Here is a 15,818-nt window from a genome sequence, read left to right as displayed (position 1 = left end):
TAATCTTCTATTCCTAGCTAGGAAAAACCGACCCAAGTCAACAAACAGAGAAAAGGTATTAAAACGTCTAAGGATAAAAGCTCCGAAACGATTATGAAAGACGAAGCGTATTTTTTAAACTGGACCCAAGAACGTTGCCAGGTACCCAGTTATACTGCTTGCAGTCTGGGGAGAACATTTCTAATTAGGATGGGAACTATCAACACATAAATTTACGTGAAAAAGTGTCCTAAGAATCTCTTTGGCATTCCTACGTCTTCATAAAGGTTAAACTATATTTTGACCGAAATTGACTCCAGCACATTACTCTTGTGTCACCCAAAAGTGATTCGAAGATAACAATGTACTTTATGTTACGAATCCACCTAACGTACCTGAGTTGGGGCCAATTGAGCGATATTAGGCTTTGATGAAAGCAAAACTTTTGAAAATAGGGAAACCAACAAAAAACGTTACAAAAGTAAAAAGAACGACAGTATCGCTAAAAGTGGACAGAAGTATCGTTGTGCAAAACTTAATATCGGGTTTCTCTGGAAAAGTTCGGGCATACGCTTGCTTGCTTATAAGAACAAAAACAGATACAAAGTAGCTGTTAGCACTTTATGAGATTTTTTTTTATTTGCAGAACTTTTTGTGCCCGTAATTAGGTATTGTGCTTAACAGTCTCGTGAATCCCGTGACATATGGTCTATACACGTCACCATGAATATTTATTCATTTGTTTAGAAATTATTTCCGTTCGGTGTTCTATGTTTTGTTTTTATACATAGATAGATTAAAAGTTATAAGCAGATAAGCACGCCTACGCTCAAAAGTTAAATTGTTTTATAAATATCTCGAATGAATAATTTCAACAACATTGAAGTGCGAACTTTGCAGGGGACCTCCCCTTTCTTCAGTCAAAATTGTGTCAGTGGCCTGTCATTTTTTATGCCGCTGCATAAATGGGGATGGCGTCAGCCTTGTTAGATTGTGCACTCCATGTTGACTTTTGACTTCACAATTATCATTATCAGATAATCCTAAACGTGTGAGAAGAATGACAGCGAAATTTGAATGGAAAAGTTTTTCTGGCGTCCGAATAGACAAACCAAAATTTTAAATGCGCAGTAGATCCTGATAGTCGGTTATAATTTCCGGGCCTATTTCATGAACAGTTCCGAAATAATTTCTGGACTATATTAGAATGAATTCAGGATTATTTTGGGATAATTTCTGGGTAGTAATGATTACTTTCGGTATTCAATTACCGTCGATTCTCCATTACATGTAATTGAGGAAAGTAATCAATTCCTTTCCTCCACAGCAAAGGAAATGATTACATTTCAATTCCTCAAAATATAAAATACCAAAAGTAATTTGGTTTTTTTTTTTTTGAGGCTCGAGTACAAAAAATTTTTTTTTGTAATTGAAAACAAATACGTTGCTCAAATATAATCTCTGCCCCAGTACTTTCGAAAGGAATTGTACATTGAATTGAAATTTTTCGAATTACATTCCTCAAAGGAATTGAAAAAGTAATTGAAAAATTCTTAGTGCAAAAAAATATTTTTGCGATTCAAACGGTGATTTTATGAGGCCATAGTAACTGGTCCAAGGCCAAAAGAAAATTTTTGCAAGACATAAGCACTGTCTTTTATGACCTTTCCTTCTATGATATCTCCTTGCCATATATGAGAAAGGGTATTGTAATATTGTATCACCGCAGTTTAGACTTGCTGTTGAGTGGCCGGCCAATTGCTTTGTACGTGGCTAGAAATGTTTTTTCATCTTTTCCCCAAGTGCTACTGCAAGCGACTTGAGGATTTTGTTGCGGCTTTGTACTTTAGACACAACTTCGATAGCATACGCCTTGAAGGTGAGAGTATGATCGAATGTTACCCCTAAGATCTTTGGATGAATGACAGTCGGTAGCGCAACACCATCGACGTGAACGTCCAATATTCCACGTCGCAATACAGAGTGGCAGTGGATTGGTCGGCTAGGTTCAGATAATTTGTAGTCTATCTTTTTATACAAAGGGGAAAGTGTGAACTTCTATATCTTGGAGTAGAGTGCCGTGGTTGACTGTGTCAAAAGCTTTTGACAGTGCTAGTAGTGCTATGCATTTTGCGGAAACCATGCTGATGAATGGCTAGGCGAAGATTCGCAGTAAACTGACGGAGCAGGAAGGTTTCCAATGTCTTCGCTACTGGCGAACGGAGTGATACCGGTCGTTATGACTCACCTTCGTTAGCCGGTTTCCAAGGCTTGAAAACATGCATCAGGTAGCTTACCCCCTCTGCGCCAAGATGTTTTAGCATTGGCATGTCTAGTCCATCTGGACCTAATGATTTAGAACCTTTATGGGGTGTTGGTAACGGCTCACATGCCTTTTTTGTGTTTATGTTCCCCTCTGTTTGCTCGTCATCTGATCATGTCTACTCAAGGACGCATTACAAATTGCCGGCAAAAACCGCTCACGCATGTCTTCGAATCCGCAGAGTTTTATCGCCAAAGGCGATGGATATATTATCATTGCGTTTTTTCGGGTTAGACAAGGAGTTGACGATTGCCACAGCTTATTGACACCCAAGAGAGGTTGCAGTTATTTAGATACTTTTTCCAATTGCGCGTTTTTGTTAATTTACCAGCCACATAGTATTCAATTTGAGATTGCCAATATGAGTTAAGTTGTATCGCTAGGTCACGTGAGCACCTGGCGGAATTTCTTTAGAGAATATTTAATTAATTTTTAGTTGCTACTCTGCTATTGGGGCCATCTGTCTTAAAGCCTTAGGCATATTTGTCTTGTCTCTGCGGCTGCCCTGCCCCGCGGCTCTGGGACTGGGTCCTTCCTGCCTATTGTAAGCATGCCAGTGGCCTTCACCCGAACGTTGTCTCTTTATTCCGCCATTCGACGCTTATTCCTCCTAGTACCGGTTGAAGTACCGAGGGTTTCTCGCAGCAAACCTTTTGAACTGCGGACTTCTACCGCCTCATGAGCCTATTCCAAGCGCTCGATCTCCACTTCTGTTGGGCCGACTGCTGCTCCCAGGCGTTGGACAATTCTTAGTGCTGCTCGGTTCCTCTGCTTCGTAGCTTTCTCCACTCTACTACTCCGTTTTAATGTATGCTTTTCCAACACGGAGTGCATTGAATCAGCACTACTCTCGCTCCTCGAGTCCGACACATCGCTTAATGCGTTTTTGTCGTCCTTGGCTTGCGACTCAGTCCTCCCCTTATCATCGTCCTTATTACAATTAGATAATGAGTCGTTTATCTTGGTCGTACGACCACCTGCCCGACAAGGCGGGCCCAGCGGTCAGTATTATGTAAGGGGAAAGAATCGTCCGCCACAGCAGCGCCCCTTACTGTGGTAAGGCCATCAATACTTCCCGAGGTGCTCCGGTATCGGGAAGGCTCCGTTCGAATACAGCTGAATTTATCCACTGGCTGCAAATCGTCTAATAGGCACTGTCCGCACAACACCCTGGATTAGGGGGTAGGCAGTTCTTGGTAACCGACATCCCGCCGCCCTCCTATGAGGCGAAACGGCGTAGATAAACTACTTATAGTAGGCAACTATGGATGGATCAAAATACAAAGAATACGAGAAAAAGTGTTCTGGAACATTAATTGTGTTTACGTTATGCCGGCTGAATGTATCAAAGAAAATTAAAAAGTATGCTGCTTTCATATAGCTACGACCCTTTGATAGCGGAGGAAGGAAAGGAGATGCCCTTACTTAGCTGTGAACTTTATGAGGATAATTCTTTGATATTCATTGGTGTTCCAAAATGCCTTCAGTTACCACTCACAAAGAAAAATCTGCTGAAATAATAAAAAGTGTGACCCGAAAAGTCACCCACATCAACCGGAGTAAGTTCTTATACACAGACTATCTTGTAGCTTTTCAATTACTTTCGCAATTCCTTTGAGGAATGGAATGGGAAATTAAAAATTACTTTTCCCATTTCTTGTAATATAACTGAAAGAAATTTCGATTACATTTCGCATTCCTTTCGAAAGTACTGGGAAAGAAATTACAATTGTGCAAAGTATTTTTTCTCAATTACGAACAAAAAGTTTTTTGTACTCAAGCCTCAAAAACGAAATTACTTTTGGCATTTCTTGTGAGGAATTGAAATGTATTCAGTTGTTTGATGGGCCAATATTTATTATGTTTGGATTCTTTTATATAAGAGCTATTAGGCCGGTGGTCTTTGCTGTGAAGGAAAGGAATTGATTACTTTTTCCAATTACTGAGGAATGTAATGGAATTGAATTTACCCAGCTCTGATTTTTGGGGACTATTTCGGGATCACTTCGGGATGATTTTTGCAATAAAGTCAGGTATATATACGACTCATTTCAGAATCGTTTTCGGGGCTTATTTGGTATAATTTCGGGACTTTTTTCCGAAACGGGATCATTTTCCTATCATGTTTATATTTTTATACATTTGGCTGATTTTGAAAATGCGTTAACAAGCTTTAATAAAAAAATGTACGGCTAAGTCGTTGCCGGAACAGAAGCAGGTATACAAGGAAAAATGTATAAAACGAAAGTTCTGCTGGGATATGGTCGAAATAGTCGCATAGTGGTACCGCAACTGACTCGATGTGTTCCCATGAAAGTCCTAAAACGGTATCGAAAACATTCCCAAATGATCCCAAATAGTCCCGATTCGATTCCGAAATCAATCTCGTAATAGATTTGAGGTGGTCTAGAAAATATTCCCGCAAACGATTCTGTAATAATGCTGAAATTATTCCGCACACAACCCCGATACAATTTTGAAATGATGAGGAATTGATGAAAAATCTATGATGTATATTGGAACGATTTTCCGTTATCCCTTGTCAAATTTGGTTTTGAGACTAACCGGCTTCGGCGTTGTGCCATCGTCAGTGTCGATTTTCGTTCTGATCTGTTGTTGTCGTTTGTCCTGTATTTATAATTCGTATGTATATGAGCAGGTATTGTCAAATTGATGCTTGTGTATATTTAGTTATGTGTATGTGCTGTGTGTTCATTCAGAACCGAGGGTGGTTTACTAATGGATTTGTGTGGCTGACTGGGGTAGGTAGAAATCTGTGATTTTAGTCGTTTGACCTTCTTTGTCGGTTTTTTGTTTTGGTGTGTTAATTGTTTTGTGTTTATTTGTTGTTGTGTGTTTGACTGTTGTACCTGTGTGATTAAGTTGTTTCCTGTAAACAAGTTTTAAAGGCTCGAATATTGTGTCAGAAATTGTGTTTATCTGTTCGTTTATTATTCTACCGTCGAATGTTTTCTGTTTGTAGATTTCCATGTTTTCGAGTACATTGAGACGTCGGCCCTTTCCTTGTATGTGAAGAACCCTAACTGTTTTATTGATGTTTGCTGGGAAACATTCATTCTCGACCATGTGATTCGCGAAGTTAGGCTCGGGTATAATGTTTGGATTCCGTATTTTTTTGTTGTAATCTCTAATATGTTCTCTGAACCTCGTTCTTATTTGCCGTCCTGTTTGTCCTATGTAACTATGCTGGCATCCGCAGGTATGGTTGTATACGCCGTGGCTGCTAAACGGATCCTCTGAGTTAATGTTAGTTCTTAGTTTTCGCCCTAGATTGTTCGATGTTTTGAATGCTATGTTAATGTTTTATTTTTTAAAGAAGTTTGCCAATTTATATGTTGCTTTTCCAGTATATATAAGCAGTATATATAAATATAAAATTTACAATGGAAACCGAAAAGACGGAGGAATCAAATATCTACACCTTACGATAAATATTGATAAAGAAGCCAAAAGATTTAACTATGACATATATAGAAAGTCAAGGGCCACCGACACAATAATACACAATACCTCAAATCACCCTCAACAGAATAAAAATGCAACATTAAGGCACCTGGTACATAGACTTGAAAGAACACTTCTTACACAAGAGGCATATAAGAGAGAACTTGAGGTCATACATAATATCGCTGCAAACAACGGATATAAAAAAGCACTAGTAGATAAGCTCAGAAGGACAAATGGAGAACCAAAAAGAAATAATGAAAAGGAAAATAATAGCTGGACGACTATGACATATACTGGAAAAGCAACATATAAATTGGCAAACTACTTTAAAAAATACAACATTAACACAGCATTCAAAACATCGAACAATCTAGGGCGAAAACTAAGAACTAACATTAACTCAGAGGATACGTTTAGCAGCCACGGCGTATACAAGCTTACCTGCGGATGCCAGCACAGTTACATAGGACAAACAGGACGGCAAATAAGAACGAGGTTCAGAGAACATATTAGAGATTACAACAAAAAAATACGGAATCCAAACATTATACCCGAGTCTAACTTCGCGAATCACATGGTCGAGAATGAATGTTTCCCAGCAAACATCAATAAAACAGTTAGGGTTCTTCACATACAAGGAAAGGGCCGACGTCTCAACGTACTCGAAAACATGGAAATCTACAAACAGAAAACATTCGACGGTAGAATAATAAACGAACAGATAAACACAATTTCTGACACAATATTCGAATCTTTAAAACTTGTTTACAGGAAACAACTTAATCACACAGGTACAACAGACAAACACACAACAACAAATAAACACAAAACAATTAACACACCAAAAAAAAAAAACCGACAAAGAAGGTCAAACGACTAAAATCACAGATTTCTACCTACCCCAGTCAGCCACACAAATCGATTAGTAAACCACCCTCGGTTCTGAATGAACACACAGCACATACACATAACTAAATATACACAAGCATCAATTTGACAATACCTGCTCATATACATACGAACTATAAATACAGAACAAACGACAACAACAGATCAGAACGAAAATCGACACTGATGATGGCACAACGCCGAAACCGGTTTGTCTCAAAACCAAATTTGACAAGGGATGACGGAAAATCGTTCCAATATACATCATTTATCCACCCTGTCGGAAAATCAACCAAACAAGATAAGAAAAAATCTATCTCAAAATGATACTCTCGAAAACAAAACCTAAATATCCCGTAATGCCCAAAATAGTTTTTGAACTCCCTATAGTCCTTGAAAAAATTTGAGTGAAAAGTTCCGAAATTATGCCGAAAACGATCCCGAAATGGTTTTGAAGTCATGCCAGAGCAGTTCCTGAATAATTCCAAAAACAAAAAGACCATTTACTAATTAGTGACGAAAATTGTCTCAAACAAATCACTAAATTGTGCGAAATGATCACGAAACAGTCCTGGAATTATCCCGGAATGGTACCGAATAAGTGGGAGTTATCGGTGCTCATAAAACTTTTATCGAAAAGGTTTTCTAGTTGATCCCGGAAATAATCTCGAGATGGACCTGAGGTGATCCATAAATTTATTCTGAATAATGTCGAACGCTATACTGATACAATCGTGAAACAGTCCCGCATTGATACCAAGAATTATCTCAAATTTAAACCCAAAATAATAACGAAATATCGCGGAAAGGTCCTGAAGTGATCTCGAAATAACCCCGAAAACCATTTCAAAATGGTGCTGAAGTCATGTCCAAGTAGTCACTGATTAATTTCAAAAACACAAAAGCAATTCCGAAACATGACGAAAAAATGTCGAACAAATCACGTAATAGTCTGAAATGATCCCGAAACAGTCCTGGAATTATACCGAAATGGTACCGATTAGTGGCATCTTTTTTATTTAAGAGTTATTGGTACTTATAAAAATTTTAAAAGTTATTTTTACAATTTTTTCAAAAAATTCAAAAAATTAAGTTCGTTTCGGATAGAAACTTTTCCTTTTTTGGTTTTTTCATTTAAAATGTCTAAACTAACTGCTAAATGCATTAGCAGAATACAATAAAATAATTAAAAAACGATTTTTCCCAAAGCCACTGAATTTGTTTAACTTTCTCCGATCTACAAAAACGTGACGAAAGTTGGGACTATTTTTAGTGTTTTCGAGCATATATGTATGTAAGTCGAACTAAGATAATTCTGAAAGAAAATGGGCGTGCTACCGTAGATAATGAAAAAACTAATATTTGTATCGTATTTTCATGAGACTGAAGTTTTTAATACATACATACATACATATGTACGTACATATCGCATATCTATGTATACATAGCCAATGAACAAATAAAAAAAATTATGAAAAACCGACTGAGTTCCTATCTCATAGTTTTTAAAGAAATTCGCGGTTTTTAACAAATATTTTCCTGTAAGTTAGCGGTGCTATAACCATAACGATTATACAGATGGCTTATTTATGAATTAAGGAACGCGGTGTTTTACCAAATCTCAAAATTTTATATTTTTCAGTTAGCTCCTTTTTGATGTAACGTGCGATATTGTATTATTTGTTTGAAGATTTCGAAACAGGCGTCAGACAATTTAAAAAAAAAGTGCGGTAGCAAAAGGTATTAAAGTATTTCATCAACAAATTTTAGCATGAAACGCCATAAGATCATTAAAATCTGTCGGCACATTCAGAAAGAGTACAGTTTAAAGAAAGACTTTGAAGGCAATGGCAATGTGTGAAGCTCGATGTTGCCTAAAAAATAATTGTGGTTGCAGTTAAACAAGTCTTGAAATTTCTGCAGAAATATAGAGCTTGTATAAACAGAACAACAAAAAAGACTAAAATTTTTGTGAATTAAAACGTGCCTGATTCGAATTAATATTTTAGAATAGACAATTTGCAAAAATGGATTTCGATGCAGTGTTGGAGAAATGTGGCAATTTCGGGCGTTATCAATTCGTTTTGCTGCTATTTTTTGGCTGCACAAATCTTCTCTCGTCAATGCATTATTTTGCTCAAACGATAATTAGCTTTACGCCCGATCATTGGTGAGTTAATGGGAAAAACGATCAAAACACAATGGCTACGCTGAGTGGGTCATGTGAGGGTTTGCCAGACCGGAAAATTGTTCAATAGAGTTGAGAGAGAGTCAGCTGTATGAAGACTTGAACTCCTTTGAGACACAAAATTAATACACTGCGTGGTTGAGCTCCAATTAATGATGATGATTATGGAACAAAGTGATCTAAAATAAAGTTTAGAAGTTTCAATGCACGAAATTTAGTTGGTTGTCGAACTTGCCTTACAAACGCTGTGCACAATGAGATCAACATCATTTATGGACGCTGAGACGTCTGGGCGATTTTAGCCGTTATCTAACATGTTGTTTATTTAATTTGCTTCGCCCACAAAAAAAAAGCAAATGGGGCTCATCAAGAGACTGAGTCTCTTCTCTGAGTAAACTGGTTTCTACCGAATCAATAAATGTCTCCTTCTTTCTCTGTAGAGCTTCAATTTCATTCGTCGAGTCAGGTTAATTATTTTCAAGTGCCTAGTAAATAGTGGTTTTCCGTTGAATTTTTATGCTGGTATTAGTTTCAATGTTAAGCTAGTTCTAGATAGACGAAGTTGTTTACAGTTTGTTTTGCATATATAAACAATAGGCAGTAAAAACCGGATTAATAGTAAGATTAAATAAAAGCGGAACTTATAAGCAGGGACGGAAAATAATAATTTTTTTTTCGGAGTCGAAAAAGTCCGGGTCAAAAAATTGTCCTAGGTGAAAATGTTTGAGTTCTCAGGTATCCCTATACCAATATCATATCGAATCATGCATCCTTTTTATTTTTCGAAATTTTTCCATAAAAGTCCACATATAAAAGTAAAGCCTGTACTTTTATTTTTTGAGTCCGATAGAACTAGTTAAACTCGGACTTTTAAAAATAAAAGTCCGGAAATAAAAGTTAAATCCGGACTTTTATTTTTTAAGGCTAAAATAAAAGTCCCGCTTGATAACAAAGAAACGGCTTATCCGAAATAAAAAAGTTTTTATTTCCGGACTTTTATTTTTAAAAGTCCGAGTTTAACTAGTTCTATCGGACTCAGATAACAAAAATCGGAAAATAATTTTTATCTTGATCCAAATATATTAAAAGTCCAAAATTAATAGTTTTGCAAGGAATTATATTATAATAGGAATAATAGTTTCCGTCCCTGCTTATGAGCATATTCGTAAATGTGCGGTAAAAGAAAAGAGAGCAGTAAATATTGATTCATTCTACAAAACGGGTACTCAGAAGAAGACATACCAGATCAATCAATTAAAGATGGGCACATCATGTTGTTCAATAAGGACTATTTTTAGACTACTTCGGTACCTTTTCGTGAATATTTCGGAATGACTTCAAGAACACCTCGGCATTATTTTAAGGATCTTCGAAATAATTAGTATGCAATTTGGGGGTATTTTCAGGATCACTTCTAGATTATTTCTAGTATCATTTCGGTACAACTTCTGGATCATTTCGAAGCTGTTTCGAATTTATTTTGGGGACAGTTACAGAATCAGTTCAGGACCACTTCGGGACTTTTTCGAGATGACTTCATGAACACTTCGGTAATATTTTAAGGATCTTCGAAACGATTTCGCTGCAATTTTGGGGTATTTTCAGGATCTGTTCTAGATTATTTTTGTTATCAACTCGGGACAACGTCTGGGTCATTTCGAAACTGTTTCGATATTATTTCGTGACAGTTACGTAATCATTTCAAGATCAATTTGAGACTGTTTTCGGCATAATTTCGATACTATATCGGCACCAGTTTGGAACAATTTCAGGGACACTTCGGTATTATTCTATTAGGTATCTATCATTTCGGTATAACTTCTGTAACATTTTCATATTATTTCGAACTCATTTTGAGACTATTTCGAAACTATTTTGGGACTGTTATAGGATCACTTCGGGGTTATTTTCGGAATAATTTCAATACGATTCCGAAGCTTTCAAATATTTTCAGGATCGCTTCAAGATTATTTTAGGTATAATTTGGCGACAACTTCTGGACAATTTCGAAACTGTTTTGAACTTATTTCGGGACAGTTGCATGATCTTCATTTACTTTGGTAGTTCTAGTCATACTTGTCAGCGACCTCCCTAAACCAGGACTGTTTGAATCTGGCTGCAGTTCTATGGTTTGGTCGGAATATCTTCGCCTTCTATTGAGTACATCAACTTCGTTTATATTTAATTTCTATCTTTTTAGTTTGTCTTCCTTATGCAATATCTTCATAGTTCCATTTTCCTTTACTTTCTTTAGGTGTCATCATGAAAAGTTAGAAAACGCAAGTTTGTCTTACATACGAGACATATACCAACAGACTGAAAATCCGCGTTGCACTCTGCTCGATGATATTGTCGATGACCGTCCAGTAGTTTCAGATATTGGTGGATGTACAGAATGGATTTATGATTATGAGCGTGACTATCGCAGTGTAACAACAGATGTGAGTATATACCTAGTAAACAGAAACACCATATCAGCAACTAGGATTTATGTTGGAAAAATTATGTATGTCCTTTTGGCAATTACTAATCCGCCGAGCGCAGGACACAATCATACCGTTTTTTTTCCTACATTCCTCACTTCCTTCATATGTCGTTACAGATCATACCTCGAGCATTGCTCGAGGACGTCTAGTCGCGAAATGGTACGCTTACGAGTTATACATGACTCAACCCTGACAATAGAAAGTAAACTCCTTAGACTCGCCACAACCCACAACAATCATATATTGTCACTTCAAGACTTACTTTTAAAATTGTATGGTCTTCTTAAGGTATCACTTTACCCTCACGCAGGCAAGCGACGCTCTTCCTCTACCCCCATGCTGTCCGGTATTGTAAGAAATCAAAATTACAAAGGAACTTAGGTTTTATAAGTTTTTCAGATTTCAAAAAAATACTCGGTATACCAGCCATCCGAGCCGAAGTTCTCGAAGTTATAAAATCAGCTCTTTATCTGCAAAAACGACGCAGCTCTGGATAACTACGCAACAAAATCCTCATCCCGCTCACCGGCGGAGTTTGGAGACATGAGCGCAAATCTTGGTCACGAACCACGCTTCCCTATGGGACAAGATGCAAGCTTTTCAAAATACTAACAATCGAAACAGAGTACCGGTAGTCTATTAACGTGTTTCATTTCCGAAAACACATTCCTGCAATAACCTTTTTCTGGTATCTAGATAGTTAAGTATATCTTTGATATATGTGTATAAGACGGGAGATTTCGCATGGACGACAAACACCTTCGAAAGAATTTTCCACCGCAGACTCGATTGCATGGATTTCTGCCTAAAATATGATGCATTAGCTTTCCATCGATATACATAAGTTCGGCTCAAATATACAAACTCTCTTTTCTCCATAATCCGTATATCACACTGTTAACATAGATTAAGCTATGAATATATTTCTTTATTAGCTTTTGGCGGCCGCCGTGGTGTGGTGGTACCGTACTCCGCCTACCACACCGAAAATCCTGGGTTCAAGCCCAGGGGAAAGCAACATGAAAATTTCAGAAGCAAGCTTTTTCAATTAGAAAGAAGTGTTTCTAAGCAGAGTCGCCCCTCGGCAGGGGTACGGCAAGCACGCCGAGTGTATTTCTGCCGTGAAAAGCTTCTCAGTCAAAACTCAACTGCCTTGCAGATGCCGTTCAGAGTCGGCGTTAAACACGTAGAACCCCTACTGCCAGTTTGTACTAAAAATTAAAAATAGCGCGACGCAAACTTAAAAGTAGTAAGCTTTTTTGCTAGGCTTTCCTTCGACGAAGAGGTGGTAAGTCATCCTTTATATGCGATTGTTAAAAGTCGCACTTTCTTCAGTGGTTCATTAAGCTAAGGACAAGTTAAGGAGACATTGACGCTCTTGAGCGCGTCGCGCAGTGATGCTCTCGCTACGTGTGAATTAAAAAAAATAAATGTAAGGCGCGATAACCTCCGAAGAGATCTAAGGCCGAGCTTCTCTTCCAATTTGCGTCGTGCTCCTCTTGATTTTCATGGCAGAAATACACTCGGAGCGCTTGCTAAACACTGCCGAGCGACGATTCCGCTTAGAAAATTTTGTGTCCTTAGCTTTATTGTAAGCTCAGGCGGATATCACCATTTTCAGTATGCCACTTATATCTAAGTTATCGAAATTATCGTTTTCGCCGTACAAACAGTTAAGAGCAAGGGACAAGTGTAAAAAAAAATCAGCACTTTTTTGTTGGTTTTCGTGTACTCACTTTAGCTTTCTACGATATCTATGATATTCACAAATCACCTACCCAAATTGCGCATTGACGAGTTCAAAATTGCTTCGTTCTGCGCATCTACGTCACACTTGACTGCTTGAGCGAATGAAAGAAAGAGAGAAAAAAACAAGAGCTAAAGGAAAACGACGTAAAATGACCCATAAAAAACAGCTGATCTAATGTTTACATGCGCAATGCGCAATCTTCTCTTGTGTGATTTGTGTATGATATTTAAGGTCACCCTGTGTTTTTGACAAAGAAAATGTCACATAACAAGCTGTCTGAAGGATTTAAATCTTCCTAGAGATGGTAAAAGCGGCCCTTAGTGTTCCATATTCATTTTCCCAAGATCTTTGCTGTAGCATTTCCCTGCTGGACACAAACATCCACAGCATAACAAGTTTTAAACATATACATTAAGAGAATTATATAACTGACATTTCTCAATTCCAGCTAAAATGGGTTTGTGACAACGCTTTCAATGCTGCCGTAGGACAATCATTTTTCTTCGTGGGTTCAATAGTCGGCACAATATTTTTTGGTTTCTTGGCTGATAAAATCGGTCGATTACCGGCACTAGTTTGCACCACACTCACAGGGGCACTCGGTGACTTCTTAACGTCATTTGCTTCTACATTGCCAACATTTGCTTTATTCAGATTTGTATCCGGATTATCAACTGATACGCTCTTCTATCTTATGTACATAATGGGTGAGTTAAATTTATATATGTAGCTTAACTAAATTATCACTTGAGTTTCGAAATTTTTCTTTCTCTTACAGTTTTTGAATATTTGAGCCCGAAAAGGCGTACATTTGGTTTAAATATCATAACCGCATTTTTCTATTGTTTCGGCCTAATGATGTCACCTTGGTATGCTATTTGGGTTGGCACGTGGCGTTATTATCTATATATCGCTTCGTTACCAGCGCTCATTGTGCTCATTTATCCGGCATTCATTTGCGAGAGCGCTCAATGGTTAATAGCTACACGACGTTACGATCGTGCTGTGAAATGTTTGAAAAGAGTTGCCAAGTTTAATGGACGCGTTGTTGAGGAGGAAGTATTCAAAAAATTCGTTTCATTTTATGAAGAAAAAGCTGCTATAGATGCAAAGTTCAATCCTAATAAAGATACATTTTTGGGAATGTTTAGTACACCAAGATTGCGTAAATTTACTATTATACTACTGCTTAAGTCGTAAGTTTGTTATTTTATGATTACGTAATTTTTTTTACGAAGCTTATACATTTGTCTTCTTCTGCTCATTGTAGCATGATCATTACAATCTCTTATGATGTGGTTAGTCGTAATATGGAAGGTTTAGGCACATCACCATTCACGCTGTTCTCATTGACATCGATCGCTTATATACCAGCAGGTCTTACCATTATTCTACTACAAAATCGCATCGGACGCAAGGGTATGGCTTTTAGTTCGCTCCTTGTCAGCGCAATTATTGTTGCAATCACTGGTTTTATGATCGCATTCCTCGATCGCGACGAGAATGCTCTGCTATTGGCAATTATGGTTGGCTTGGGTCGTTATGGTGTGATTGTCAGTTATGATGCGGAAGCTCAATATGCTGCCGAATTTATACCAACAACTGTACGTGGGCGTGGTATGGCTAATATACATGTGATTGGCTATGGATTTGCTTCTCTTAGTTCGTATGTGATTTATTTGGGTGTCTATTTTAAACCGTTGCCTTCGATCATCATTGCTTTGGTGATGCTATTTGGAGCAGGACTTTGTTTGGCATTACCGGAAACATTGAATCAGTAAGTTTACAATATACATATCGTAAATTTAGTGGTTTAATCGGTTCAAACGAGAGCCAGAATTTGGGTAAAGAAGACCCAGTCTCGGAATTTGTTTCACAAGTACCCCATCTGAGCTGAAAGTATATTGCATTTGTTTTGAAACAAATTCTGATTTGGGGATCTCTTGGCTAAATCCTGAGATATATTTCTCTTCTGGCTGCGAAAATGAGTTTTCGAAACACTTCTTCCACTTAGACATCGATATTTATTGGTTCATTTAAATATTAACTTCATGTCTAATTTCTAGAAAACTGGCACAAACACTCCAGGATGGCGAAGAATTCGCAAGGCATCAAAGATGGTACTATTTTCCTTGTTGCAGTCGAAAGACAGACAATAAATTAAACAAAGAAATTGCAAATGTACCAAATAAATGTTGAATTAGAAAACTCAAAAGGGTTTAAATTTTACTCACCAAACAAAACTGATGTTCTTTGATCTACGTTAACCAACTATGTATACAAATTGAGAATGTTTAATCCTTTCGTTGATGGCAACTGCTTGTAGCGGAGGAAGTTTAATAATACGGGGTTACAAAGTTGTATTCCTTCTTGTTCTTACACTTAACTTCATAATCCAATTTTTATATAACCCACCCTCTTAGTTCAAAATTCGGTGTAATTTTCTGAATACGTTTGTGAAATATTTGCAAAAGTGTGGAGTTACACGCCCATTGCAGGATAAATTTAAATTTAGTCAGTTGACCTGCTGCTAAAGTAGAGGTGCCAAAGCCAGCAGAGCTTTAAATACAAACGCAACATTTTTTGTAAAGGGATGTGTGTACAAAGGCAAACGTAAAATAAAATTTGAGCGTAAAATTGGCACATGACTTATTTAATGCTTGGAGTACAAGCTTTAACTGTTTTACTGCATGCTTTGCTACAGCTCCGTCGCTGGCTCACATTACATCAGTGGTC

The 15,818-nt window shown here is 37.5% G+C and overlaps 1 protein-coding gene across 1 annotated transcript; it reads left to right on the top strand.

The window, feature by feature from the left end:
- Positions 1-8,440: 8,440 nt before the first annotated feature.
- On the top strand, positions 8,441-15,325 carry LOC137234920 (organic cation transporter-like protein). The gene is made up of 6 exons (XM_067758238.1): positions 8,441-8,828; positions 11,101-11,287; positions 13,531-13,789; positions 13,861-14,278; positions 14,353-14,859; positions 15,149-15,325. The coding sequence occupies exons 1-6, from the start codon at positions 8,686-8,688 to the stop codon at positions 15,279-15,281; spliced, it is 1,647 nt and encodes a 548-aa protein (XP_067614339.1). The 5' UTR covers positions 8,441-8,685; the 3' UTR covers positions 15,282-15,325.
- Positions 15,326-15,818: the final 493 nt, after the last annotated feature.

The sequence above is a fragment of the Eurosta solidaginis genome, chromosome 1, assembly GCF_040869045.1.
Source record: "Eurosta solidaginis isolate ZX-2024a chromosome 1, ASM4086904v1, whole genome shotgun sequence".
Classification (NCBI taxonomy): domain Eukaryota; kingdom Metazoa; phylum Arthropoda; class Insecta; order Diptera; family Tephritidae; genus Eurosta; species Eurosta solidaginis.
Note: the sequence above shows the minus strand (reverse complement) of the source record. Positions and strands in the feature narration are given on the sequence as shown.

Coding starts and splice junctions, on each gene's coding strand:
- LOC137234920 (XM_067758238.1), top strand. CDS start 8,686: ATGGATTTCGATGCAGTGTTGGAGAAATGTGGCAATTTCGGGCGTTAT. Junction 14,279..14,352: donor ATTATACTACTGCTTAAGTC/GTAAGTTTGTTA, acceptor TGCTCATTGTAG/CATGATCATTACAATCTCTT. Junction 14,860..15,148: donor TTACCGGAAACATTGAATCA/GTAAGTTTACAA, acceptor TCTAATTTCTAG/AAAACTGGCACAAACACTCC.